A 26,305-nucleotide genomic window follows, 5' to 3' on the forward strand; every position below is an offset into this window, starting at 1 on the left:
TGGTCGGATTTGCTGTTGCGATACTAAACTTTCATGAGGACCTATTACCTTCCTAGACTATTTAATACCGTATTTTTTACCCCTGAACTATTTAATAGTGTATTTTAAAGGTATATTAAATAGTGTAGGGAGGTAATAGGTCCTTATGAAAGTTTAGTATCGCAACAACAAATCCGACCAAAGTTGGGATATTTTTCAGACCCTTATACTTTTTTTTATATATACCAGATAAATATTTCTTAATACATAGTATATAATAGATGATGAACATTTTTGGTGAAAAATCTGCATTTATGGCTGCCACTAAGCAAGACTACATGAATATGTAATGTTTGAGAAACAAATCAACAATGATAAAGTTGGAAACACAGCAGGAAATCTCAACCAACAGATAGTTAAAATGGGAAGAAAAAGAATTCAAGAAATGTATACATTTACAAAGTGAAGATGACTCCTTACATATAGTTGAAAAACTAAAGTTGGAAAACGGGATCTTTAGTAGCTCTAGTTGGTTTACTACCTGAACTTTCACCTTATGACCGAGAGTTCAATTTCCCACCTTGTAATCCCCTTCCCGATACCATTTCCCCTACCCACTATGTCATTAAAAAAAAAGGTTGAAGAAAAAAACAGAGGAAGCATACCGTACTTCAAATTGTTGATCACTGAGAGAACAGTGTTGTGCCCAGCAGCTGCCTTTAGCAAAACAGAGTGGAGTATTATAAGAGTAGCAGCAGTTTGTTGTCTTTAACCTCTCTGCCCCTTTAGATATGCCAACTTGTTTTTTTTGGCACTAATATAAAACACTGTTTGGTTATAAATAGTTTCCCCAAATAAATGCTGAATTTACCCCTAGTATTTACCAATATTAGAAAATTTATTTGACAAATATTAAGAGAAACAAAATTTTTTAATCGTACACTCTCAGCTTTTTTTCCCAATTTAAATTCATGTTTAGAAATTTTTAAATGCTCTTATTTAATGTTTGATTCAACCGAAAATTGTCTAAAAGCCTGCATGTTAAATAATGATTTGAAAATTAATTTTGAACGGCAAGTATTTATACAAATTTCAACTTTCTCCAAAAAAAAATTCAGGTAAAATTGCTGTCCTAAAACAATTACTTTCACAAAATCTTTAAAATTTCAACTTCAATATTCTTTTTAGCTAACTTGAATATTTTAAAAAAGCTACCCATTTTTCTCGACAGTGGGTAATTGGGTACCTACCTACCTTCTAAGATGTCTCTAAGGACGTAAGCCAGACCCAGCTGGAGAGGTTCGAATTGACAATTCAATTATTGGCTTTTCAATATCTAATTTACCCCTTCGAGGGGTAATCTTTTATGTCGATATTTATTTTAATAATCACATTTATCCTGCAACATTGAAATCTTGTGACTCATTCTTCACAAAAGATCTTCTCCCTGAAGTGTCCCAAAAACGAGCATATGATTTTGGTGAGACAAGAAATTTCTCTAAAAGATTTACTGATGAATTTGTAACGATAACATTGAGAATGAATCACATGTAAATTTAGTCATGCACCACAAGTGCCATAACTTGGCATGTTAGACATGAAAATCCCATAGTAATACTTAATTTCTCAAGTTAACACACTTCTTTACCTGCAGTATAATTGCAACTACAATACTACCAACATAGAGAGAAATGGTCATAAGGCAACTCTTCTTCACTGTATAAAGAGGTCTTGAGCATACCATTCTGAATATACATATATCAAAACATAAATGGAACTTCAAACTCAATGATTTGCATCTAACATCCTGCTCCTTGTCCACAAAGACTTGTTGTTTCAATAGTTGATTTTTGCCAGAAAAAATCAAACTTCTTCACAAGATCCAGCTAACATGAAATCATTTCCCCCTAAATAGAGAAAACAAATGAAAATATCAGCATTACCCTGCCAAAGGGAGAGATTTCATAATGGCAGTTATAAGCTATTTGTTATTAACTATGTTTTCAGGTGCATCAGGAAAAAAGGTAAAGCAATGAGTCAATAACATACGTGTTCATCATCAATGTGATATTATCTCCTTTCAGAAGAATCCGCCCTGCCGAGGAAACAAAGACATTTTAGAGACAAAAGTTGTAGAGAATATGATTTTTCCTTGTAATTCTAAGGGAGAAAAGGGCTAGGCCTTTGGGTTGAAAGTTATTTACTACCCACCTAACTGCTTTCTGCTATTCTTCTTCACATTGACTTCCTCGGCATCATCTAGAACCAAATTCATGTACTCATCAAAACCCTACACAAAAAAAAAAAAAACAAATTATCTCCCATTCAACAACTAATAGTGAGTTGAAATATAACCTAAATCCAAAAGCCAAGAAAAAATCTTAAGAGGCCACACAAAAAAGTTAGCAGCAATAATAATACTTCTATATTCTCCAAAGTGCACTGATGTACAACTCTATCCAAAAAAGCACATAGTGCAGGTGTGTCATGCAAAAGATTTAATTCAGACACATCCATCAGAAATCATTTTTTTGTCTGCTCGCAGAGAACATGTGCAACCAACCTTCATCAAAAACTAATTTAACGCAATGATAGATACAGATTTTAGAAGACCTACATCATAAGAAGGGACCAAATTAAGCTAGTGCCAAAGCTTATTCAGTCATATGATGTCTGACAAGTCGATAATGAAGCTACTTCCTAAACTCTAAAGCTTCCCAAGCCCCTATGAAATCTTGACAACAATAAGTACAATCCACATCACCTAACCAAGAACCACAGCTTGGGAAATCGAAACTACACCAGCAGCAAAATAGATCAGCATCCAAGTTCTCTGAGGTTCGTATAATAACTTTTCTAGGTACATCTTCACATTAAAGCAGGCTTCTTTTAGAGTTAATTTGATGTTCCAAGGAAAGAGTAGTAAAAGGAATTGGAAAGAAGTGAGGATGGCTGTGTAGAAAGGTTATACAATACATACCCGTTGGAATATATGGCTATGATCTAATTTGCTCGGACTCGGGTGCGGGTATCCGAGACAGATGCGAATCCGAGAGTCGGATTCGGCAAAATTTAAATTTTAAGATTCGGCCGAGTATGGATACGGGTGCAGGGATTCGGCTAAAATTATTCAATATTATAAAATATAGTTATAATGATAATAATAATATTAAATATCTTGTAAAATGCTATACTTAAAAGCATATCAATTATAGATATACAAATTTAAAAGTATAAATTAAATTACTTGTTACTAATTAATTTTAAAAAAATTTATAAATTCCTTTTTATTTTAATTTGTTAAAAAAAGAAATAATCATTTATATATATATATAGTCTAACTTAAATTAGATAGTAGTAACAATTCATTAAAGTTCTGTGTGCTGCCCTTTCTTCTCCCAAGAAACCCTAGCCTGCTTTTTTCCTTTTCAAGAAAAAAACTCTCTTCTTTTTCAAGAAAAAAACTTTGAATTAATTGTTCTTTCCCATGGAGCCCTTCGCCTCCTCTCTGTTCTTGTACAAGAAAAAAGATCTGCTTGCTCTCTCTCTATTCTTGTAAGCTTTGCCTCTTCGTTATTCTTTTCCATGGAGCAGCCAGACCTTGTGACAACTTCGTCGTCGTCAACTTTCGCCGGCCATGAAATTGATCTCTTCTTCCCCATTTTTTTTCTAGGCTTTGGTCAAAGTATCCAGATCGGATTGACCGAATCCGACACGCACCCCGCATCAGTGTCGCGTCGAGACGGGTTCGGCCGCAAAAATGAAGAGTCCGCGCAACATAGATTATATCTACTCAAGACGCGCCTCACGAGTGGGCCTGGTTCATTTTCATGGGACAAGCATGTGAAAATTCTTTTTAATAATGGGTGACTGTGAGACTCGAACCTGAGACCTCTGCCTACTCTGATACCACTAAATTAAGACTATGGCTGCTTTCCCCTTTTTGGTTTTCCAGTCTAGTACCCTCTTTGGGGAGCAACTAATTCGGATTCGCACCAAGAGGTCCTACTTTGAGGGGTTAAAGCTCCCTAAAGGTTCACAACATGATTATATGCAAGATATCGAGGATTCTAAGTATCAATAAAAGCTAGCACTATGTTTTGCAGCTGTGGATGAAAAATTCTAGACTTTGAAGTGCATGGTGCAATAATTAAAAAAAAAATAGGTAATGAATTTGAAGGCCAAAAATACTCAAAACCAAATGTAAATATCACGCGGAAACAGATGATTTCTCAATAATCCCCATAATGTAGATTTGACTTAGGAATCAATGATCATAAAATAGCCCTAGGTTTTAAGCCAGAAGCCCGGAACACACTTCCTCAATCCTTTGGCCCACACTTCCTAAAATGACTACAATTGAAAATGTCATAGCTCTTCTAACACAAGGCTATACAATGTGGATATTTAATTATAACGTTTCTTTAGAAAATTAGAGTTCCTCCTTTCAACTCTGAGCAGTCCAGTCTATCCCAAATTCAAGTATATGCAAGCATTGACACAACAAACTAAAATAAACGTGTTCACTAAGACTAGACTTTACATAAGAATACGGCAATAGGAACTAACAGTGAGCCATAATCTAAAATCTATACCTATAGCTATATGTCAAGTATGCCTTACGAGCTTGCTACATGGAATGGAAGTTTTCATGACAACAATGAAGCTAGATGCTTGGTACTATTTCTATTGCAATTCAAAAAATAAATAAAGGCTACATGACTTGTAAAATATAATTAGTTGATAGTTAAAGGTATATGAGCTTAGACTGCTTTTCTCCTAGCTTTCCAAAAGCCAGATGATTTAGTCAAGTTTCTCTTTTTCTTTTACTGCCTCATTCCTTTGTTGGGAATTTATCCTTAGTACATCCAAATTATGCACCTTTATTATCTTGAAACCATTTTAATGATAAATCTGATAGCCAAAAATTCTATCCTGGGCTGCACTATCAGCTCATTCAAAATCAGATATACTAAACTCTATGGATCTTTACTCATTATATAAGAAATAAATAAAGCAATTCCATCCATACCCAAACGAAAATGAGAGGCGTTGCCTCTAAATTCTATGCTGAATTTACTCAGGGAAATAATTTAGTTTACTGCACGCGCCAAGGGAATATTAATTAGCAACTAAGAGAATGAACCAGAAAGTAAGTCGCACAAACATTGATAAGAGGAAATTAATTATAAGCAAAAAATAATTATCTTTTCTTCTTCTTTGAACTGGAGAACAAGAAATAAAACATACAATAATACGTCCTTCAATCCTCTGATCCTTCTGCTCAAATAGCCATATCTGAATGCGCGCTTTCTGCAAAAAAAAAAATCACATAAATTATAACTCAAACAGTAATTGGAAATTAAGTCTTTGTGTAGTCGTTTAACTGAAAAAAAAACCCTAAACTTAAACAAAGACGTATAATAGTAAACTTACACTCTGAAGAAATCTGAAGATCAGATTCTGTAAAAAAAAAACAAAAAAATCCCAAATTTAGCGCAAAAAGTGTTCAAAGATAAATTGCTCATACGAAGAAATGGGAAAGAAGGAAGATACTTACAATGGGCTGGGTCATAATCCTCTGTACTTTGGTGCTAGCCATGGCTGCTGCTGTTGCTGTTTCTCCGACGAGTTACTCTTCTTCAAGCAAAACCCTAGTTAGACTCAAACCTTGCTATTTGTGAATTGAAATGTCGCATTACATTACCGGAGATGAATTCGGGTTTGGGCTTGCGTTGTCGTTAGTTTAAATTTTGGGTCTATTTGCGTAAGTAGAACCATTTATGACTGCTATTTAAAGCATAGCCAAAATTTTAAAAATAGTGCAATTTTATTATAGTGTTACGTATTTAGTTTGTACATGTTGAAATATACAAAAGAAAACTTCGAAGCCAAAATTTAAAACGATATTTGATCATGGATTTCTCTTTTAAAAAAAGTTAAAAATTTATAATATTTTTGGGGAAAATTACGCGGTTAAACAAATTTATACTACTTAATTACTCATCATAGCCATAGTTTGCTATAATTACCACTCCCGACTAACATTATACATTAATTACGTGGGTTGATCTCGAGTTTGTATAATTAGTCACGTTTGTATAATTTGCCACATTTGTATAATTCGCAACTAACAATTATTCGTTTGATTTGTATTTGTATATGATGGTTTGTATTTGTATATGCCGATGATTTCCTTTGGTTTTTCAGTTTCATCTATACATTCAATCTTTTTGTGTATAACTTTTTAAAGTTCGTATAAACGTGTAGTTTTCAGATTTAATATAATATAATTTATATAATGTAATTTGTATAATATATTTTGTATAATTGTTTAAAGTTCATTTGTTTATGTCTGTATCAATTAGTTATTTCAAGTTTTATCATATTTGAATAATTTAAGACTTTATATTACTCAATTATACAAAAACACGGAAATTATACAAACGTACCCGCAAATTATACAAACGAGATGCGAATTATACAAATTATTGCCTCTCTTGCTAGCCTCTCTCCTCCCTCTCCCAATCTCGCTTACCATATATACAAATACATATGTATAATATACAATTATCTAACCGATATACATATACAATTTACCTCTCTGCCCTCTCTCGCTCGCCTCTCTCCTCTCTCTCCCAATCTCACTCACCATTCTCCTTCCTATAATATGTAGCTACGAATCATAATTAGCAAACTATTGCTATGGAGTGTAATTAGTGGCTCTATGCGAAAATTCCTCTATTGTTTTATCCTAAAATACAATATAATATATCTTCTTTTTTCTCTCATTACTTTTCTGTATTCATTTTTACTTGTTCATTATTTGAAAAATAATTTTTTATTTTTATTTTTCAGTTTTAACTTATGAAAAAAAATATATATATTTTTTATGTTTTACTCTTAGCATTAATTAAGGATTATTTTGATTTGGTGTATTTATTTATATTTATATATCTTATAGAAAGAATAGAAGCTTTTACTGAGGAAAACAAAAAGCACGTTTCATCAAAAAAAAAATAAAATTGGGCAAAAGCGTAAAGTCACACTGTACCCACCCAACTGGGTTTCCGGGTCTCAATTTTCACCTTCCGAATCCAAAACGCAAAATCTTTCTATCTGGCAGTGGCATGTGTTTGATCGGCCATTGTTGAGCGCTCTCTACGATCAATTAGGTATTTTGATTCATCTTTGTCAATAATTTACCTGAATTGGCGACGTTACAGCAGCAAATTGGCATAAGAAGAAGCAGTTTTGGAGGAATTAAAGTGGTTTAATCACCTCTTCCAAACAGCTGGAGCTTTGGGCGAACCGCAAGTTTTTGTTTCTGAAGCCATTGTTCAATTGTTAGTTCCATAATAACCATTGAATTTCATATAGACCTCAGGTAAATATTCCCGACTGTTTTTTCTAAAAATTGAAAAAAGTTTACATTTTTTTTGATGTTCACCATGAAATCATGTAAAAGTGTAAAATTTGAGTTGGTTTCTATGTCAACAGGATGATGTGGAGGAGCCTCTTAGAGGAAGAGGCAAATATTTGTCATTTTGATGATACAGTTGAGTTGTTGTTTATTTAAATGTTTGTCAGTGTTCCTCGGTATAAACTATTTCAAATATTGTGCTGAAGATGTCTTTGAGCTCAACTGCATTATCTACTGAAGTTAAGGAGTCCAATCAGGACAATTTTTTCATGGTACGCGGCAACCTATCCAACAATGGAAGTCCTCGAGAACAAGAGGCTGATGAAGAAAAGAGTGAACACCTTTATGGTGATTGTGACAGGGGTGACAACGAGAATGAGTATGATGAAGATGAGGACGAGGATATGGATTTTAATCCTTTGTTAAAAGAAACTGTCTCTCTAGATGCTTCTTCAAGCTTGAGCTCAGAAATCGAAGGTCTGGAAGCTGATGCCGTTGACAGTGGGGAGAACATTGATGAATCGTTGAGAGTTTGTTGCGAAGAAAGATTGCCAGATTTTTCACAGGATTGTCTCATTGATGACAAAGAACTTGGTGAGGAGATTGTGATGCGAAATAGAGCTTCTTCTGAGGCTTGTCCAGAAGACTTGAGGAAAATTTCGTCTTCTGAACCGAAGGAGAGAGAATCCACTCTAGATATTGAACCTGAAAGTGGAATTTCAAATAACAAGAAGACTGTGTTGAATGGAGGGGGTGATCACATTGAGGATCTTTCAGTTGGAGGGTGTAACAGTATAGCAAATTCAGGTAGATCCATCATAGATATGGATAATGAGGATGCTATATGTAAGCGTACTAGAGCACGCTACTCACTTGCTAGCTTTACACTTGATGAACTTGAGACATTTCTTCAGGAGACTGATGACGAGGATGATCTTCAGAATGTCAACGATGAAGAAGAGTACAGGAAGTTTCTTGCAGCTGTTTTACATGGTGGAGATGGAAATTCTGGAAATATACAAGATAATGAAAATGTTGATGATGAAGATGAAGACAATGATGCAGATTTTGAGCTTGAAATTGAGGAGGCATTGGAGAGTGACCTTGATGAACATCTGAAGGATGATATTGAAGAGTACGAGGCTGTTGGTCGAAGACCTAAGACTAGGCAAACCAGGCGCCAGAGATCTTCTCTTGAGAACAAGAATAAGATTTTAGGATTGCCAGATAGGCCACTACGCCCTTTGTTACCATATCTTCCCATTTCTCCTTATTCTGTACATGGTGCGAAAGGCACGATGCCTCCATCCAGTATGCTGCCTGCAAATGATGGCTTTGTGAACGGATTTACACCCCATCAGATAGGACAATTACATTGTTTGATACATGAGCATGTTCAACTTCTTATTCAGGTTTTTGCTGTTTGTGTTCTTGAGCCGGCCAAACGGCACATTGCTTCTAATGTTGGGGAATTGATTTCTCAAATGCTTCGTAAACGTGATGAAGTATTAGCAAGTAGGAGTGTGCCATATCCCAGTTTTTGCTTCTTCTCCCCGTATGTTTGTCCTTCGGTATCTGATGAACCTTTGCATATTTCGCCTGTCCAAATTACCAACAAAATGTCTTCAGCACATGATTTGCAGCGAGACTGCTCATCTGGACTTAACATGGTGCAGCCTTTTGAAAGAATTTCTCCTTCAAGAGGAAGGCATGAAGCTATTACAAATAATCAGGTGGGATGCCCTTTAGGCTCCTGGGTACCTTATATAAATGGTCCAATACTATCTGTTCTTGATGTGGCTCCAATCAAATTAGTTAAAGACTTCATGGATGACGTTTCTCATGGTATATCATGTTAGAACACTAAATTTCATTTGATTTTCTTATTCTTTTCAGTTTATGATACTTACTTTAATTTATCACTGGTGATATTTATTGGCAGCTGTGCAAGATTACCAATGTCGGCAAGTAGGAGGTTTGATTGACAGCTGCTCGGAGAAGAAACCCTTGTTTCCTGTGCAAAATATTCATTTTACTGCTGAACCTGATGGTCGCGCTTCCTTGTATTCAAACGTTGTACCTCCTTCTTCATCAATTTCTCGAAAATCAAAGAAGACTCTGGCTGCTGTATTAGTAGAAAAAGCTAAACAACAGGCAGTTGCTTCTGTTCCAAATGAGATTGCTAAGTTAGCTCAGCGCTTCTATCCTTTGTTTAATCCTGCTCTGTATCCCCATAAGCCACCCCCTGCAATGGTAGCAAACCGACTGCTTTTTACTGATGCAGAGGATGAGTGAGTTTATGTCCTTTTATTTTTGTGCAACACCAGTATTCTTATGAAATGAGTTGTTTTACTGACTAGGCCGTGATTGTAAAATTGTTGCGACTTTGGTGCCTTCTTGCTTTTGCTAGTTGGTATTGCTCATCTCCTCCACATTCGTCACTCTCTGCCATGGTGATAGGCGGTGAACTAAACTCCTTGCTATAGGAAGAAAAGAGAAAGTAGTGATTTTAGTTTGGGTTCGGAGTTTGCAAAGTTAGATTGTTGGAATTCACATCTCACGAAAAGTTAATGCATTCTGAAAATGCTCCCAAATAAATGATCTCTTTTACAACTTATTTCTCAGCATGATAATGAGAAAGTAGTGATTTTTTTAGGGTTCATAGTTGCAAAGTTGGAATGTTGGGATTCACATCTTATGGAAAAAATGCATTCTGAAGTTTCTCCCAAGTAAATGATCTTTGCATCTTATTTCTCAGCATGACACAATATTAGGTGTTGTCGTAAAGAGGAAAAGAATTCCGTTACATCTATTAAGTATGAAAACAACTGGGTGAAGCTAATTACCTATATTTGTGAAAACCTAGCAGTTGTTCTGAAATAAAGATTTCACTAGTCTTTTCATTGTGCTTTTGTTAAATACAATGTATTATTCGTCTTTCACTAAGGCAGTTTCATCAATTCCCTACAAGGTTCTTAAAGTTGTAATATTATGGACGATCCCCATTTTACCCATATGTTGATGTTTTGCTTTTACCTTTATTGATTAGTTTAGTAATATAACCTTGGCATCTGGTGCAGATTATTAGCATTGGGTTTGATGGAGTATAATACAGATTGGAAAGCAATTCAGCAGCGGTATCTTCCTTGCAAATCTAAGCATCAGGTGATTCTTATGTGTACTTTCGATGGCAACAACTCTGTTGTCAGTTATTTATCCTCTTGATTTCATTGTAGTTTTAGATTTAAACTTGTGCTTAACATGGTGAAATACTTGACCCTTTTTGCAGATTTTTGTCCGACAGAAGAATCGCTCATCATCTAAAGCACCTGATAATCCAATAAAGGTTTATTACTAGTGTCAGTATTGCACATAGAACATTAAGAAACAATCATAGTGTTAACATTATGGCTTTATTTTAACTGCCACTAAAGTTCCAGCAAAAGCTCTTCCCCAATCTGTTCATTCTATCAGTTGGGACTTGGGACATGCTGGAGATGTTGAAGCCAGCTTGAAATTGATGATCTCTCTTCCACTCCTTTAACTGTTCCAAGAATGTCTTTAACTCTACAATGATTTCCCGACTCATCAAATCAAGTTATAACTTGCAATCACAATGCATCCATTAATCATGATCTTTTCTTGCAGTTACTCAGTATTTTCAAAATATGTTGCTAGGACTGCATTTTTTGATGGATTATTCTCGATGTTATTCAGATCATGGTAAATAATGTTGTAATGACTCTTGTAGGCTGTTCGGAGGATGAAAAACTCTCCCTTGACAGCAGAAGAGGTTGCACGTATTGAAGAGGTAAGTTTACATGGCAACATACATTTCCACAGTATCATCATTTCCATTGTCGCTGCTTCACTATTTACATGGTCATGATCACGCAGGGCCTGAAGGTGTTCAAGCTTGATTGGATGTCTGTGTGGAAGTTTATTGTTCCTTATAGAGATCCTTCCTTGTTACCCCGGCAGTGGCGCACTGCTATTGGAACACAGAAATCATATATATCTGATGCTAGTAAGAAGGCAAAACGTCGGTTGTATGAATCAGAGAGAAAAAAACTCAAATCTGGTGCTTTGGAAACTTGGCATATTTCTTCCAGAAAGAAGGTAAGATTACGTCTTCCATTCAAGCTGCTGTTTTGCATCCACTGTCGATGTTGGAAAGGTGTACTTTGTCAAGAAGTATCTGACTCGCCAGTATGTTCTGTTACAGTCCGGTGAATAGTTTAATATCACTATTTCAAGAATTGTATTTTTCACCTATGCAGTAGAATATTTCTTCTTTTCTTATTACCATATCACTATATCAGTAAACGTCATCTAGGCAATTTCTAGTAATTACCATCAAATATGGAGCATGGAGCTGGTAGAAATAGGGAAAAGTCTCTTATTGCATGTGAGACTTAATTAGGTTTGTTCTGAAATATAGTCATGATTGCGGAATCAGCTAAGAATCTTAGTTCTTTTTAGAAATTAGAAACTGGGTCAAATTTTATACTGAATCTTGGTTAATGACAGTTCGCGGAAATTCATACTTAGATGGGTTTTCTTGCTCTAGCATGAACTGGTTTATATATGGTTCATTTGATATAGTATTAAATCTGATCATGTAATGTGACTAATTGTGTAGGCTAGCGGCTAGTCTGACTTCTTCTATCTTTAGATCAACATAAAATCAAATTTTTGTTTATAATCTGTAGTTGATCCTAATCTCAATTTTTGTTGAAAGGATTTAATTTACTATTTGTACATCCAGATTTTTTCTTTAGTAAGCCACAATTATCAAAGTAAACTAGACTTGCTTGCAGTTACTATAGATTAGGCCAGTTTGCTGCAGCTATCTTAGACTTGCATTGAATGTGATTATTGGTTTCCTGCTGGATTAGTGATCTTGAAATTAGTCTGTTTTGAATCTGTGAGCCAGAGCTGGAAGAATTAGATTGGACTAGGAGTGATCTAATTATCTAATATGTCGAAATACTCATAGATGTTATGACTAAGATATTATTTAATGCTTGTTTGACTATAGTTAGGTGTTGAATAGATTGTAGTATTGTACTATGGCCTACTTGAAAATCTTTTTACAGAAGAGATTACTCAAGAGAAATCAAATTTCTATAGCAAAGGATGGAGATTATCCTTAAACCGATTAATTATGGTCTTTCATTGAACTGGCAAAAGAGGAGAGAACATGATGTCTTTGGGGTGTGAGCCAAGCAACAAGGATCTGGGGATACAAAAGTGTGGACGGTGGCTTACAGGAGGAGAAAGAAAAATAATAACTATGGTCTGCTGGTGGTTGGAGGAGGAAGAAAAACAAATTATGATTCTCAGAAAAATTAAGTCTTATCAAAGTCTTCTGTTTTATTATGATTCAATTACGGTTCCCCTAATAGTAGGCTCCACTTTCCTATGGCCCAACTCACTATGTCATACTGCTTGTTGGTTGGGTTTCAAAACATTGTTCTCAATTCAAGGCTAAAGTTGAAGGTATTGCAATAGTGATGGAAAAATGGATATATAATAAATAGATAGTCTAAACCTAATGGATGATATACAGGTCTGGGGTAACAATAATAAATGGGAGGGACTCATTGCATCTATAGAGAAGTCGTTTTGCTTTGTGACTTTTAAAAGAAGTAGATCAATCTTTTTAATATTACATGATCATTAATCTTCTAATCATCATGCATTCGTTATCCGTGAATTTTCAGTAACATCAGGCCTAGTGTGCAAAGTGACAGACATAGCGAATGATAAACTGAAAGAAGATCACGTAGGATGGTTTGATCATGTCCTATGTAAACTTCAAAGTACAACATGATGATTGAATCTCCTAAGAATGGACGAGGTAGGCATGTATGGAGGGAAGTCCCCTAAAGACATAATTTCTTGTGAATTAGCTAAGAACAGACGCAATGGAAGCAAGGGATTTATTTTGGCGATACCAGCTTGTTGTGATTCAAGCTCAGTCGTTAGTTTTACACTTAAATTAGATCCGATTTTGCCAGCAGAAGGAGTATTCTTAGGTTGGTTGGTAACTAGCATGTCAATATAGGGATGATTGTATAGGAAGAAGAAGTTAGTTGAAGAATTGACAAGGAACAAAGAAGAATTGGCAGCAATTCAGTGACTTGGCCGATTGTTTTTCATGTCTCACAAAGAAGAATAGTATTTTGGAATGGAGAAGATCAGAAGAGGAATTGTACCCTGGAAAGGACAAGACTAGGCATTTAAATAGACAAAGCCTTAGTTCTTCTAAACCAACGGTTACTAACTTACTTTTTAAAGAAGTTAATCATTGATTAGAATCAACAGAACCCTTTCGAAGAGATACTAAACGTCAGTTTCCTTCTTTTTAATTCCAAATATTATTGTGAGATATTGCCAGTTTTAGAGAACCCTTAGTTAAGCTTAAAGGACCAATTTTGGAATGAGAGGGGTTAGAATATATTGGAATAAATGTAGAGGATTCATATAGCTGAGCCCATCAAGTTTGTGCTTGACGTGTAACTGATTGTTGATTGATTTATAAACACACTTGAGCTATCTGTCCCATCTAAGTGGGACCCATCGGCTATCAGTATTATATTTAAGGCCTGTTAGTGATCTTTTGTACTTGCAGAATATTTTAGCTAAGCTGAGAATGCCTGTACCTTGCATGGCTACAGATATAAATGTTTATGTGTTGGTGCCGAAGAGTTGTCCATCATGTAGTAGAGTTTTTTTCTTCTTGTTTTTGGTAAATTATTGTGCAACTAGAGGTTTTCCCAATGTTTTGTGCTTTGGCTGGATAGTAGTTCATGAGGCAAGTCTATCTCAGGACAATTTAAGCAAAAGAGGCTTTACCAAGTGTTACCTGTGGCCCCCAAGGCCTAGCTCGAGTGGTAAAAGCTGGAGGATTTGTGGCTTAGGTCGCAGGTTCAAGCCCCACACCATGCAAAGCGAAGCCTGGTATTTAAGTGGAGAAGGGTAGAGGGGCGGGTCACCGAGTTTAAAAGGCTATGATTGGGTCCAAAGGGCGGGTAACAGACGGATTTCTCGGTTATAAAATAAAATAGTCTATCTCAGGACAATTTAAGCAAAAGAGGCTTTACCAAGTGTTACCTGTGGCCCCCAAGGCCTAGCTCGAGTGGTAAAAGCTGGAGGATTTGTGGCTTAGGTCGCAGGTTCAAGCCCCACACCATGCAAAGCGAAGCCTGGTATTTAAGTGGAGAAGGGTAGAGGGGCGGGTCACCGAGTTTAAAAGGCTATGATTGGGTCCAAAGGGCGGGTAACAGACGGATTTCTCGGTTATCAAAAAAAAAAAAGTGTTACCTGTGTTAACAGTAGACTAAAATGTAAATCCTTTGTTTTTATATTAAGATGTGGCTGATGAGTTTTGATGCATGTTTCTGAGCACGTTTAAGGTCCGTCGATTGATGCCAAAATCACTAGTTTGTGATTGAGGCAGACCGCAGAGTTAATTGAGTGATTGTTTTGTTTTTGAAATTGAGTTAATTGAATGATTGATGAGTGGATTCTATTGGTCCCTACACTTTTGAGAATGTTCTATAACTTCAATGCTCTGTAATTTCCAATGCATCCACTGGGTGCAGTTATATATAAACATGCGTTTGCTCATGAAAAAAAATGCAGGATGATGTTGCTGACAGCGCTATCGAAGAAAATTGTACAGACAGAAATGAGGAAGCTTATGTTCACGAGGCCTTTTTGGCAGATTGGAGGCCTGCCATATCCAGCATCCAAGTGAATCATTCTATGTCAAACCCGGCAGAGAAAATTCCTCCACTCCAGCTATTGGGTGTGGAGAGTTCTCAAGTTGCTGAAAAGATGAATAACAATGGTTCTAGAAATTGGCAATCCCAAATCTCTAATGAGTTCCCTGTTTCTCTGAGGTACTCATTGCATCTTTGTACTCTTTTTTTCGCTTCTTTGTTCATGTTTATTTTGAGGTTGCAGACATTCTGCATTTCCATTGTGCTGACTCACTATGCTTATCATCTGACTTGAAGGTCGTCAGAAACTGAGTCTTTTTCGCGGGGAAACGGAGCCCGTAAATTTAACAATGGGCAGTTAGTTAAATTAGCGCCAGGTCTGCCTCCTGTTAATCTTCCACCATCTGTTCGAGTAATGTCTCAGTCGGCTTTCAAAAGCTATCATGTTGGAACATATCCGAGGGCTTTTGGTGGGGATGCTTCTACCGGTGATGGTGTGAGAGACAGTGCAGCCCCAAAAACTGCAAATGCTGCAAAGCCATATACTAATTATTTTGTGAAAGATGGATCATTTAGCAGTAGTGCTGGGAGGAACAATATAAGTAATCAGAATCTACAGGAAACCAGATTGTCGAAGGATAATAAGAATGTTACAGACGAAAAGGATGAGTCAGGTCTAAGGATGCATCCCTTACTCTTCCGGGCCCCTGAAGATGGCCCTTTGCCATATAATCAGTCTAACTCTAGTTTTAGTACATCCAGTTCGTTCAATTTCTTTTCAGGTTGTCAACCTAATCTTAGCCTCTTTCATCATCCACGCCAATCAGCCCATACTGTTAACTTTCTTGACAAGTCTTCTAATCCCGGGGATAAAACTTCAATATCATCTGGTTTTGACTTCCATCCACTTCTGCAAAGAACTGATGATGCAAATTGTGACTTGGAAGTTGCATCTGCTGTTACACGACCCTCTTGTACCTCAGAAACATCAAGAGGATGGTGCACTCAAGTTCAGAATGCTGTTGATAGTAGTTCAAATGTTGCATGTTCTATACCCTCTAGCCCTATGGGAAAAAGCAATGAGGTTGACTTGGAGATGCACTTGAGTTTCACGTCCAGTAAACAGAAAGCTATTGGAAGCAGAGGGGTGGCTGACCGTTTTATGGGAAGGTCACCGACTAGTGCTTCTAGAGATCAAAATCCTCTAAACAATGGAACTCCAAATAGAACCACCCAGCATAGTGATTCAGGTGCCACTGCAAGGATTTTGTCCAGCGATGAAGAAACTGGAAATGGCGTTGATGATTTGGAAGACCAGTCTCTTGTAGAAATTGTGATGGAGCAGGAAGAGCTAAGTGACTCAGAGGAAGAAATAGGAGAAAGTGTAGAGTTTGAGTGTGAGGAGATGGAGGACTCAGAAGGAGAGGAGATATTTGAATCTGAGGAGATAACCAATGATGAAAATGAGGTACCTCTTGAAAATAACTCTCTGCTAAAAAATTCTAGGACTTCCATTAAGGCAGTCCAGTTATTGCTTCCCAAATTAGTTATTCTGTCTATCATGTTTTCTTTGTACTAAAAAATGTCAGGAATTTCCCGGTGTTTCTATTACTAGGTGGTAAAGTGCCAATCTTTCTTATTACTCCACAAACTTGATAATTTTGTTTTTCATCTGTTGGCAAGTAATAATGTTATGTATGTTGTTAGTACTTTAGGAAACATTGTGCACCCAGAAACTACTGCATCAACACTAAGTTACAATCATAAGCTTCATTCTCTATCTTCTCATCAAAAGAAAAGAAAACAAGCATAAACTTCAGAATTTGCAGTCTTACGGTGACTTGTACCAGCTTTCTGCTCACTTTTATTTTGCTCAATAACTTTGTTTTGGCCAGGAGATGGATAAAGTTGCATTGGACGACTCTTATGATCAACATGTACCTAATACACATGGTAATTCAAAAGGAAATTCCTGTAGCATTACTGAAGACCATGCTACTAGGTTTGACAAAGCAACGAATGACCAGCCCAGTTCTCTGTGCTTGAATTCGAATCCACCTAGGCCGGTTTCTCCCCAAGTCAAGCCTAAGTCTAGACATTCCAGTAGTTCTGCTGGCAAACCCCAAGATCCTACTTGTTCCAAGAGGTCTAGAAAGAAAGCAAAGCGGGACAGAGATCACCCTACAGTACAGAAGTCTGCATCTGACATGCCTGAACAGGCGAACCAATCTTCTGTTGCCTCTTCACACAGGAATTCCAGGAAACGTGCACGTAGAACAGTTTCAAGGAAAACAGACACAAGCTTGATTGCTGATACGAATGTGGAAAGTCCGAACAGTACTAAGAAAGATGAAGTAGGTTGATTTTACTCTAATGATGGGAAACAAAACTTGGCTGATTTAACTTTTGTAGCCTCATATGACATATTAGGGCTGGGAGGGTAGTTTGCCCCATTTTTGAAAGTTCTCTTGCTGCTCTGGCAAGGTTCAAGCTCTGCAAGTGCAGCTGTAATATTCTATTCTGGAAAAAAAGAAAATGAATGTAGTATGTATATAACATTAATTGTTAACTTATTGTTGAATTCAACAAATGAAGTTGAATCAAATTCCTCAAAACAAAATCAAAAATATCTTTTCTGATGGGAACAGCTTAATATCACTGAATTAAGTTGACACCAGATGGAGTACATACCAAAGAACACAATGATACAGTGACATGGCATGTTTAACACAGGTTGAGATACAGTGATATATTCCATATTTAGATACAAATATAAATTATACATTACAAACAACTAACTGTATTTCATTCTAAATATAGTGATAAATTGATATAATATTTCATTCTTTATTTAGTCATACATTGGACAAACAAAAAGCTTAGAAACAATGATACACACAAAATTTTAAAGTGAGATTCATTAATAAAGTATGTTAGGTTAACTTGGACAAACAGAAAGCTAGAAACAGTGATTTGGACTGATTCATTCTTTATTTAGAATCATTGATACTATATTTTCAAATGTGGATTTGGACTGATTTTTAACCTTCATGTTGCCATTAGAGTTTGAAAATCGATGAAGAAAAGAGAAACCAAATTACATTTTCTATTTTTGCACTGAAGATATGGATGTTTTACTGGATTTTGTTATTTTAAAAGATTATTGCTTGATTTTCTCCTGAATCACTATGCATGTATTATAGATACATGCTTGACAAATCACCAATACACTGTATCGTGTGTTATTTATTTTATAAAGAGTTATTATATTTAGTAATTATTAGAAGTATGGTTATGTATAGTAATTATGCACCAAACTGCCACTATTTGTGAAAACTCCTTAATTCTCATTTACTCTCCTAGCTTGTCAAGGGCTTCGGGTTGGGATTTGGCTCAAGATATTAATATCTTTGGTATTTGATATTTTTGATTATCGAATTGTTTACCTAATAAAGGTCATATATCAACATCTCTATAATACAAATTCAAAGAGAAAAACTAAAGCCCTAAACATAAACAATCCAAATATATATATGTATCATAAGCGTTGACAAAAGAAATTGTTATTTGATTTTTCTCTTTTCATGATATTTGACTTCTAATTAACGGTACAAAGTGACACATTTACTTTGTACAATGGATAGTATTTCCTTGTTACTATTTACTACTGCATAGCATTATATCTGGTCATAAAAGATTAGGCACATATGCTTCGATAGTAATTTGCATTGATTGTTCATTTGTGTTTGGGGTGCATACATTGATTTCTAACTCCTTAGCATAAATTTCTTTTAGTTGTGTCTTTTTATTTTATTGATTTTTAATTATATCGTGAGCTCGCATCGAAAAGTAGAAATAATAATAGCAATTTTTTACTTGGAAGACAAAGGAGTGTGATAAAGATGAGACCGTATAAAATGAATATTCATCAAATTTACTATTTTCCAATTTGTTCTTTCGTCGATGGGGCCTTAAAACAAAATGAAAAATAGGAAAAATGATTCATTCGCCTTTCTAAGAGGAGTAGGATCTTTGGTTGATCTGTCCTTCCCCCTCCTTTCTTCGTAGATTATTAGCCCCGGGACACCTATACCAAAAGCTCAGTGTGCAATTTGCATGAAATCTATTTTGCAACTTCGGTATTAACTTTAATTTATAATACGAGAATTGTTTTTGTTTTTTTATGCTAAAAACTTTTTAAAAAGTTTTCAAAGAATCGTAATATGTAACAGGTCGAGTTTTCTGTCGGTCATATAGAACACCAACACATAAAAAAAGGACTGAAGATACGTCATGAGTGAGTGATAGAACACATGAAAAAAAAGTGTATAAGGACAAAGACTCCAACTTAAAAACGATATTACCGAATTATTCAAAAGTTCGGTATTTCAATACTACTTTTAACTATCCGTTAGCATGTTATTCTACCGAAAATTTAAAAATTCCGAACCGAATACTAAACGACTACCTTTAATTGTCATATATAGCTTAAAAATCTAAATTAGAGTCAAATCATTTTGATTTCATTAATAATGTCCAGACAGGGATTTAGGTTATAAAATTCTGACATTAAAAAAATGTGTCAGATAAATTCTTCTGTGTCTTTCTCATACTTTTCTCTATAAAAACTACACATAGAACTCATAATTCTCTTCTATATATCCAATGTCGTCGGCCGGAAACTCTGGCAGCGGAGAAATGGCCGAAAATTCACCTCAGAATTACTACTGCTACGGATGTGAGAGCACTGTCAGCTTAACACCATTGCCAAATTCTGAACTCTCATGCCCTAATTGCAATGGTACATTTTTAGAAGAATCCCAAACCGTCCCTCCTCCAGATCCTGTTACCGGCGAAAATCCCTTCGGAGACGACTCATCGTTCACCTTCCCCACCGATTCCGGTAACGGAGGCGGCGATGAACTTCCTGCACTCTTCGATGGTGGCGCCCTTTTCGGCCAATCACCTGTTGAACTAGACCCTGTTACGTTCATCAATAGCTATTTAAGGGATGGTGATGCTACTATTCAATTGCTGGTTGAAAACAATCTTATCCGCGGTGGTGGAAGTGAGAATGGGTTACCGGAGAACTTTGGTGACTATTTTGTGGGGCCGGATCTCGAGCAGCTGATCCATCAACTTGCTGAGAGTGACTTGAACATGTTTGGTACACCACCTGCTGCAAAATCGGCTGTTTCGGGCCTTCCTGATGTTAAGGTGAGTGATGAGCTGTTGAATTCGGATTTATCCCAATGTGCTGTTTGTAAAGATGGTTTTAAGCTGGATGAATTGGTGAAGCAAATGCCTTGCAAGCATATGTACCATGACGGCTGTTTATTACCTTGGTTAGAAATGCGTAATTCGTGCCCTGTATGTCGGTTTGAGTTGCCAACTGATGATTCTGATTATGAGAATATGAGAAGTAACAATGACAACAATGGTGGTTTGTTTTCTCTGGGTTCAGAAGGTGGAGGAAATCAGGGGAATGCTAGAACAGTGGATAGCAATGGTGGTTTGTTTTCTCTGGGTTCAGAAGGTGGAGAAAATCAGGGGAATGCTAGAACAGTGGAGAGCAATGCTGGTCTGTTTTCTCTGGGTTCAGAAGGTGGAGGAAATCAGGGGAATCGTAGAACAGTGGAGAGCTATGCTGGTTTGTTTTCTCTGGGTGCAGAAGGTGGAGGAAATCAGGGTAATCCTAGAACAGTGGAGAGAAGGGTTAGGATTTCATTACCAGGGCTGTTAAGGGGGCTGCAATCGCATGCTGAGACGAGCAACAGTACTGGAGGTGGGGGAAGCAATGATGGAGTGAATAATGATGGTAACAGTAGTGGTAGCGGTGATACTCATGGGGAGCCGAATCCATGTCCGCGAGGACAAGGACAAGCAAACCAAGAGGATCTTGATTAAAGTATGTACCATAGTTCTGAATTTTTTCCAAATCTGCTATATTTGTAGATGTTTAATTAGGTGTTTGGTATAATCCTGTCAGAGAATTAAAAGTCATGTATACTTGAGAGTTGAGATTGCAGGGAATTTTGAGGATAGTTTTGCGCCTTGTTTGAGTTTCCAATTATTTGCTTTTTATAAGGTGAAGAGAGGAGCATCTAGAACTCACCCTTTGGGGGTGGCCCAATGGTTTGGACTTGGGACTTCCATGTTGGAGGTCTCAAGTTCGAAACCCCTTGCCAACAAAAGTAAGGGGTTTGCCTTCTGGGTCGAGTCGCACAGGCTTGCCTAGTGCAGGTTACCTCTTTTGTGTGGTTGCCAGCGAAAGTAAGAGGTTTGCCTTTTGGGTCGAGCTGGTCGCACGGGCTTGCCTAGTGCGGGTTACCTTTTCAGTGTAGTTTGTGATTTTGTGTGGTTTGCGTTTGTGATGTTGTGTGGTTTGCGTTTGTGATGTTGTGTGGTTTGCAAGCTATTGCATGGTGTGGTTTGTGAGCTATTGCATAGGAGCAATGGTTTTCGCTACAGGATGTCATCATGATAAAAAAAGTTCCAAGAAAATACACCCTGTAGGGCTCGAACTTGCGTACCTAAGGTGTTAAACTTGAATTTTAACCACTGGCACCACAAAGCTCATTGTTTCTTTGGGTGCCATGGTTAATATTTAAACATTTCCTTATAAATATATATACACAAAATTTCAACTAAAATGTCCAGGTGCTGTGGCACCCCCTCGAGCCTACATAGATATTCCCCTGTTTGTCAAGCTGATATATTAATTGTTAAAGAAACTTAGCGACAAATATGTTAGTAATAGGAATACAAAATTTGAACTTAGTGAGAAAACGATCATTGAAACTGTAGAATACTGACCCCCCGATTTGCCTAAAGAACAGGTACATACTATCTGTTCCTTTACTGATTACAAAGCTCATTGTTTCTTTGATTCAGAGTTGGTCCTTCTAAGGATTCCTTTCCCTTTTAGGATTTCGTTTGCGGCTTTGCCTTGATATTTCTTTCCAGGTAGGAATCCTCTATGAAAGGAAACTTTATGCACTGGTTTCTTGTCGTAAAAGCAATCCATCCACCGTCTTATAACTTCTGCTTCGCGTGGTTGACATTCTCCTAATTCCAGTCGCACTCATCTGTTCCGCTATTTGTCAATCATCAAAATCTTTTTCGATCTAACAGAAACCCTGCTGGAAATTTAAACTGCATACATACATTTGAATAAAAAATTCAGGATGATACTTGAACTTGGATGGCATGATTTTGACTTCATATATTTTGTTTAATTGGAGTTTTTTAACTCCTCTGTTGATACACCTGTTGTTTAGGTTTGTAGTTATTTTTATTGTATTTGTGTCTTTTATTGCGCTTGGTGCGTAAAACCTAACAGACTTGTGCGATTTTCTCTGTGTTTTGCTTTTGAGTACATTGAGAGAAACTTGAGGCATACACTGTCATTTTGATGCGTATGACAGCATTCATGTCTTTACGCCAGCATCTTTACCCTGTGATGATACTTGGTGTTTTTTTTGTCACCTCAATTCCGCTTCTTTTATCCTTCACTAATGTGGAATCAGTTAAGAGGTCCACATCTGATGATATTGCTTTCTTTTTCCTGGCTGTTTTTTTATGTTTTTTCTTGAGCCGAGGGTCTGTCAGAAACAACTCTCTACCTCACAAGGTTAGTGGTAAGGGCTGCATACACACTACCCTCCCCAGACCCACTCGTAGGTACGTTGTTGTTGTTTCCCTGGTGCGCACCATTGAAGCCAGGGTGCTATTATTAGCTTGCCAATTTCAGAAATTTACTCCATTTTTTTTATCCCTTGATGTGGTGTCCTTAGGTATTGGCTGTTCTTTCTTTTGACATCAAGTTAATTTAGAGACTTAGATCATAATTTCCAGCTATACTTAGTTTTAAATCTAATATTGTACACGTTGTCCTGGGCACTTGCTGCCCAGTAACATTGGACAGGTTCTTAGTTGACAGGAAATCGTCTTATATCAGACCTAGTAATTAATCAAAATAATTTCCTGCGTGAGGTAGTCTTTTTGTAATATGGGTTGTGATTTTCCATATCTGCACCCTTATTAGGTTTGTTCTTACTGTATCCAGTTGTTGACAGTCATAAGGCAGGTTGCGTGCTGATCAAGTGATTAAACAGTATCTTCGTATTGCTAGCTTCTGGCTGAGATGACTCTATATTTAGATCATGTAAGATGAACGCCAAAGAGGGTGTGGCTCAGTTATGTTGATACTTTAGTTATCATACAATATTAGCCTTCTTGATGGAGCCAAGGGAGGCGGGTGAAAGAGTCTTCTGTCGAGATTCATTAGGTATTTATTTGGCTGTAAGGATGAATTAGGAGAGGTAGAACAGGGGGAAGTGATTAGAAAACAATTTCGTAAACATCATGTATTTTGGCTGATTTTTCAAAAATGAATTGGTTTATTCCTCCAAATAGGATATTACCCTTATCTTGTACTGTATTCCTAACCAAAAAATGTGGCAAATACATCAGATAGCTACTCAGAAATTACAAGAAGGAACCGTTAACTTTGGGTCGAAGCGAGAGGGGCACTGCATTTTAGAAGTTAAACTCTGGCTTCCACCTGTTTTTGGGTGGTTTGACTTGGTAAATTTTGCGACAATCAAAAATAGTCTCTCTATCCCCATAATGGTAGGGGTAAGATGTGTGTACATCCCTAATCCCTTCCCTTTCCAGATCTTATTTGTGGGATTATACAGGAGTGCGGAGCCAAAATGACAATTTTTTTCCTTCAAAAAACATAAACAACATATCAATTTTTTTTAACCAAAAGGGCAAAATCACTCGCGATATCCTACTGACAAAATTAACTCTGTTTAATTCGTTAAATAAAATCGCTGCCCCCAACAGCGATTTTGTCAATTTAAAAAAAAAAAAATAGCTGCAGCGATTTTGTTAAATTTTCCAAACCTCAAATCTCCATTTTTTTTTGTTGCTGTGGAAACTTTTATAAGCTCTACCCGGTGACAGTTCAGGCTTGACCTGGTAAATCTACTTGCAGGTTCGTCATTTTAATTAAATTCTGTTTTTCATGTGCATTTTTCAGCTTGAACTTGTCAATTTTGTTTGGTTGTATGATAATTCTCTCGGGAATGTGTTTTATCACCGTGATTATATGTGTTTTGGTGAAAGTTTCATTTTCCGGTGGCTTCTCTCCTTATTCCGTCACCAGATTTTATTTTTGAAATTTTTTTTTTGACAAATTTTAAGATTTTTTTTTTTTGAAAAAACGTTGTTGGGGCAGCAATTTTAATTTTTTTTAAAATAATTGATATGCATGCTTTTTGAAGAAAAAAATTTATCCTTTTGACTCTGGACTCCATGAACTACTCTCTTCGAACACACACAACAGGCATACTGTATACGTAAATTCTAATTGATCCCTTGAAACTTTTAAAAGACGTTTCAATAATAGAAACTAGAAACAAACTGAGGCGGAATCAAGCAGCCAGAAATAATTGTTTTTTTTGTGAGCAGAATTCTTGCAAAAACAAATTCACACATCACATGATAGGCTTGTCAATAAGATATAATTCTTGTCTCAAAAATAAAATTCTACCTCAACTGATACTTGGAAGAGGCGTTTACAACATCGACTCGGATAATCAGAATTTACAAAGTCAACAACAACATAGTAAGTATAATCGAATTCGGAATCAAAAGGATAATTTTTTTTACTTCAAAAAAACATAAATAGCATATCAATTCTTTTTTAACCAAAAGGGAAAAATCCTCCGAACAAAATTAAACGGAATATTAACACTGTTAAATAAAAAATTCTATTAGAATCGCTGCTAGATTTTTTATTTTTAAAAAAATTAAAATCGCTACCCAAAAAAAAAAATCTTAAAATTTGTCAATTATTTTTTTCAAAAAAAAAACCGGTGACGGAATAAGGAGAGAAGCCACCGGAAAATGAAACTTTTACCGAAACACATATAATCACGGTGATAAAACACATTCCTGAGAGAATTATCATACAACCAAACAAATTGACAAGTTAAAGCTGAAAAATGCACATGAAAAAACAGAATTCAATTAAAATGACGAACCTGCAAGTAGATTTACCAGGTCAACCATGAACTGTCACCTGGTGGAGCATACAAAAAATGGAGATTTGAGGTTTGGAGCGATTTTTTTTTTTTTTTTTTTTTTTAAAAAAACGCGGTTGGGAGCTGAAAAATGCACATGAAAAAACAGAATTCAATTAAAATGACGAACCTGCAAGTAGATTTACCAGGTCAACCATGAACTGTCACCTGGTGGAGCATACAAAAAATGGAGATTTGAGGTTTGGAGCGATTTTTTTTTTTTTTTTTTTTGACAAAATCGCTGTTGAGGCAGGCAGGCAGCGATTTTATTTAACGGAGCTGACGGAGTTAATTTTGTCAGTAGGATATCGCTCCCTCACGAGAGATTTTACCCTTTTGGTTAATTTTTTTTTGAAGGAAAAAAGTTGTCATTTTTGCATCGAATTCGCAGTTCATGCTTGATCTAGTTTTTTGGTTTTCCCTTGTGCTGGATATCGGGATTGGGGCATAATTAAATTTGGATTCGCGTTAGAAAGTTTCATTTTGAGGGTAAAATGCTCCCTAATAGATACAACTTTAAACTTGAGACTAGGGGTGTTCACGAGTCAATTATTGATCAAAACCAAAATCAAACCAATTTAATTGGTTTTAAAATAATCGAAATCAAACCAGACCAAATATAATATACATTTATCGATTTGGTTGTTATCGGTTTCGATTCGATTTCATTTTATTAAATCATAACTCTCAAATATTTGACTTGACCCAACAATCCCAACTAAATCAGCCTCATTCACCACTTCTACCACATTACCCAACAATCCCAACTAAATCAACCTCATTCACCATTTTTATCACATAGGCTCATACAAAGTCGACTTAGTTTATAACAATACCCTAATCCTAAATAAGAACCTAATTGTCCTCAAGGTTCGAGTAGAGCAACATTGAGAGCAGGGGCACTCAATGCTTTAAGAGTTGAGACATATGCCTTAAGTAGGGGTGTTTACGGTTTGGATAAAAATCGATCCAAACCGAAAAACCAAACCAAATCGATAAAATAAAATCGATTTTATTTGGGTTTGGTTTGGTTTGGTTTTAGATTTTTGAAAATCGATAGCATTTGATTTGATTATGGT

At 36.3% G+C, this 26,305-nt stretch overlaps 4 protein-coding genes across 4 annotated transcripts in view; 2 read left to right on the top strand and 2 right to left on the bottom strand.

Moving 5' to 3' along the window:
* LOC102596213 (kinase-interacting family protein-like) overlaps nucleotides 1-746 on the bottom strand; it is a 4,017-nt gene extending 3,271 nt beyond the window's left edge. The window contains exon 1 of the mRNA XM_006347310.2: nucleotides 645-746. The gene's annotated coding sequence lies outside the window, so the exon portion shown is untranslated. The remainder of the gene's footprint in view (nucleotides 1-644) is intronic.
* A 773-nt stretch (nucleotides 747-1,519) lies between these two features.
* Nucleotides 1,520-5,696, bottom strand: LOC102596544 (small nuclear ribonucleoprotein E-like). The gene is made up of 6 exons (XM_006347311.2): nucleotides 5,540-5,696; nucleotides 5,416-5,442; nucleotides 5,230-5,292; nucleotides 2,191-2,269; nucleotides 2,029-2,074; nucleotides 1,520-1,886 (listed from the first exon to the last, which is right to left on the bottom strand). The coding sequence occupies exons 1-6, from the start codon at nucleotides 5,579-5,581 to the stop codon at nucleotides 1,877-1,879; spliced, it is 267 nt and encodes an 88-aa protein (XP_006347373.1). The 5' UTR covers nucleotides 5,582-5,696; the 3' UTR covers nucleotides 1,520-1,876.
* A 1,310-nt stretch (nucleotides 5,697-7,006) lies between these two features.
* On the top strand, nucleotides 7,007-17,785 carry LOC102596887 (uncharacterized). Its single transcript, XM_006347312.2, has 10 exons — nucleotides 7,007-7,366; nucleotides 7,480-9,247; nucleotides 9,345-9,693; nucleotides 10,483-10,567; nucleotides 10,692-10,748; nucleotides 11,154-11,213; nucleotides 11,300-11,521; nucleotides 15,053-15,312; nucleotides 15,430-16,600; nucleotides 17,028-17,785. Exons 2-10 carry the CDS (start codon nucleotides 7,609-7,611, stop codon nucleotides 17,493-17,495), a joined length of 4,311 nt encoding a protein of 1,436 aa, XP_006347374.1. The 5' UTR covers nucleotides 7,007-7,366; nucleotides 7,480-7,608; the 3' UTR covers nucleotides 17,496-17,785.
* Nucleotides 17,786-19,797: 2,012 nt separating this feature from the next.
* On the top strand, nucleotides 19,798-21,039 carry LOC107060640 (E3 ubiquitin-protein ligase RING1-like). Its single transcript, XM_015308744.1, has one exon. It carries the CDS (start codon nucleotides 19,798-19,800, stop codon nucleotides 21,037-21,039), a length of 1,242 nt encoding a protein of 413 aa, XP_015164230.1.
* Nucleotides 21,040-26,305: the final 5,266 nt, after the last annotated feature.

The sequence above is a fragment of the Solanum tuberosum genome, unplaced genomic scaffold (assembly GCF_000226075.1).
Source record: "Solanum tuberosum cultivar DM 1-3 516 R44 unplaced genomic scaffold, SolTub_3.0 scf00087, whole genome shotgun sequence".
Taxonomy (NCBI): Eukaryota; Viridiplantae; Streptophyta; class Magnoliopsida; order Solanales; family Solanaceae; genus Solanum; species Solanum tuberosum.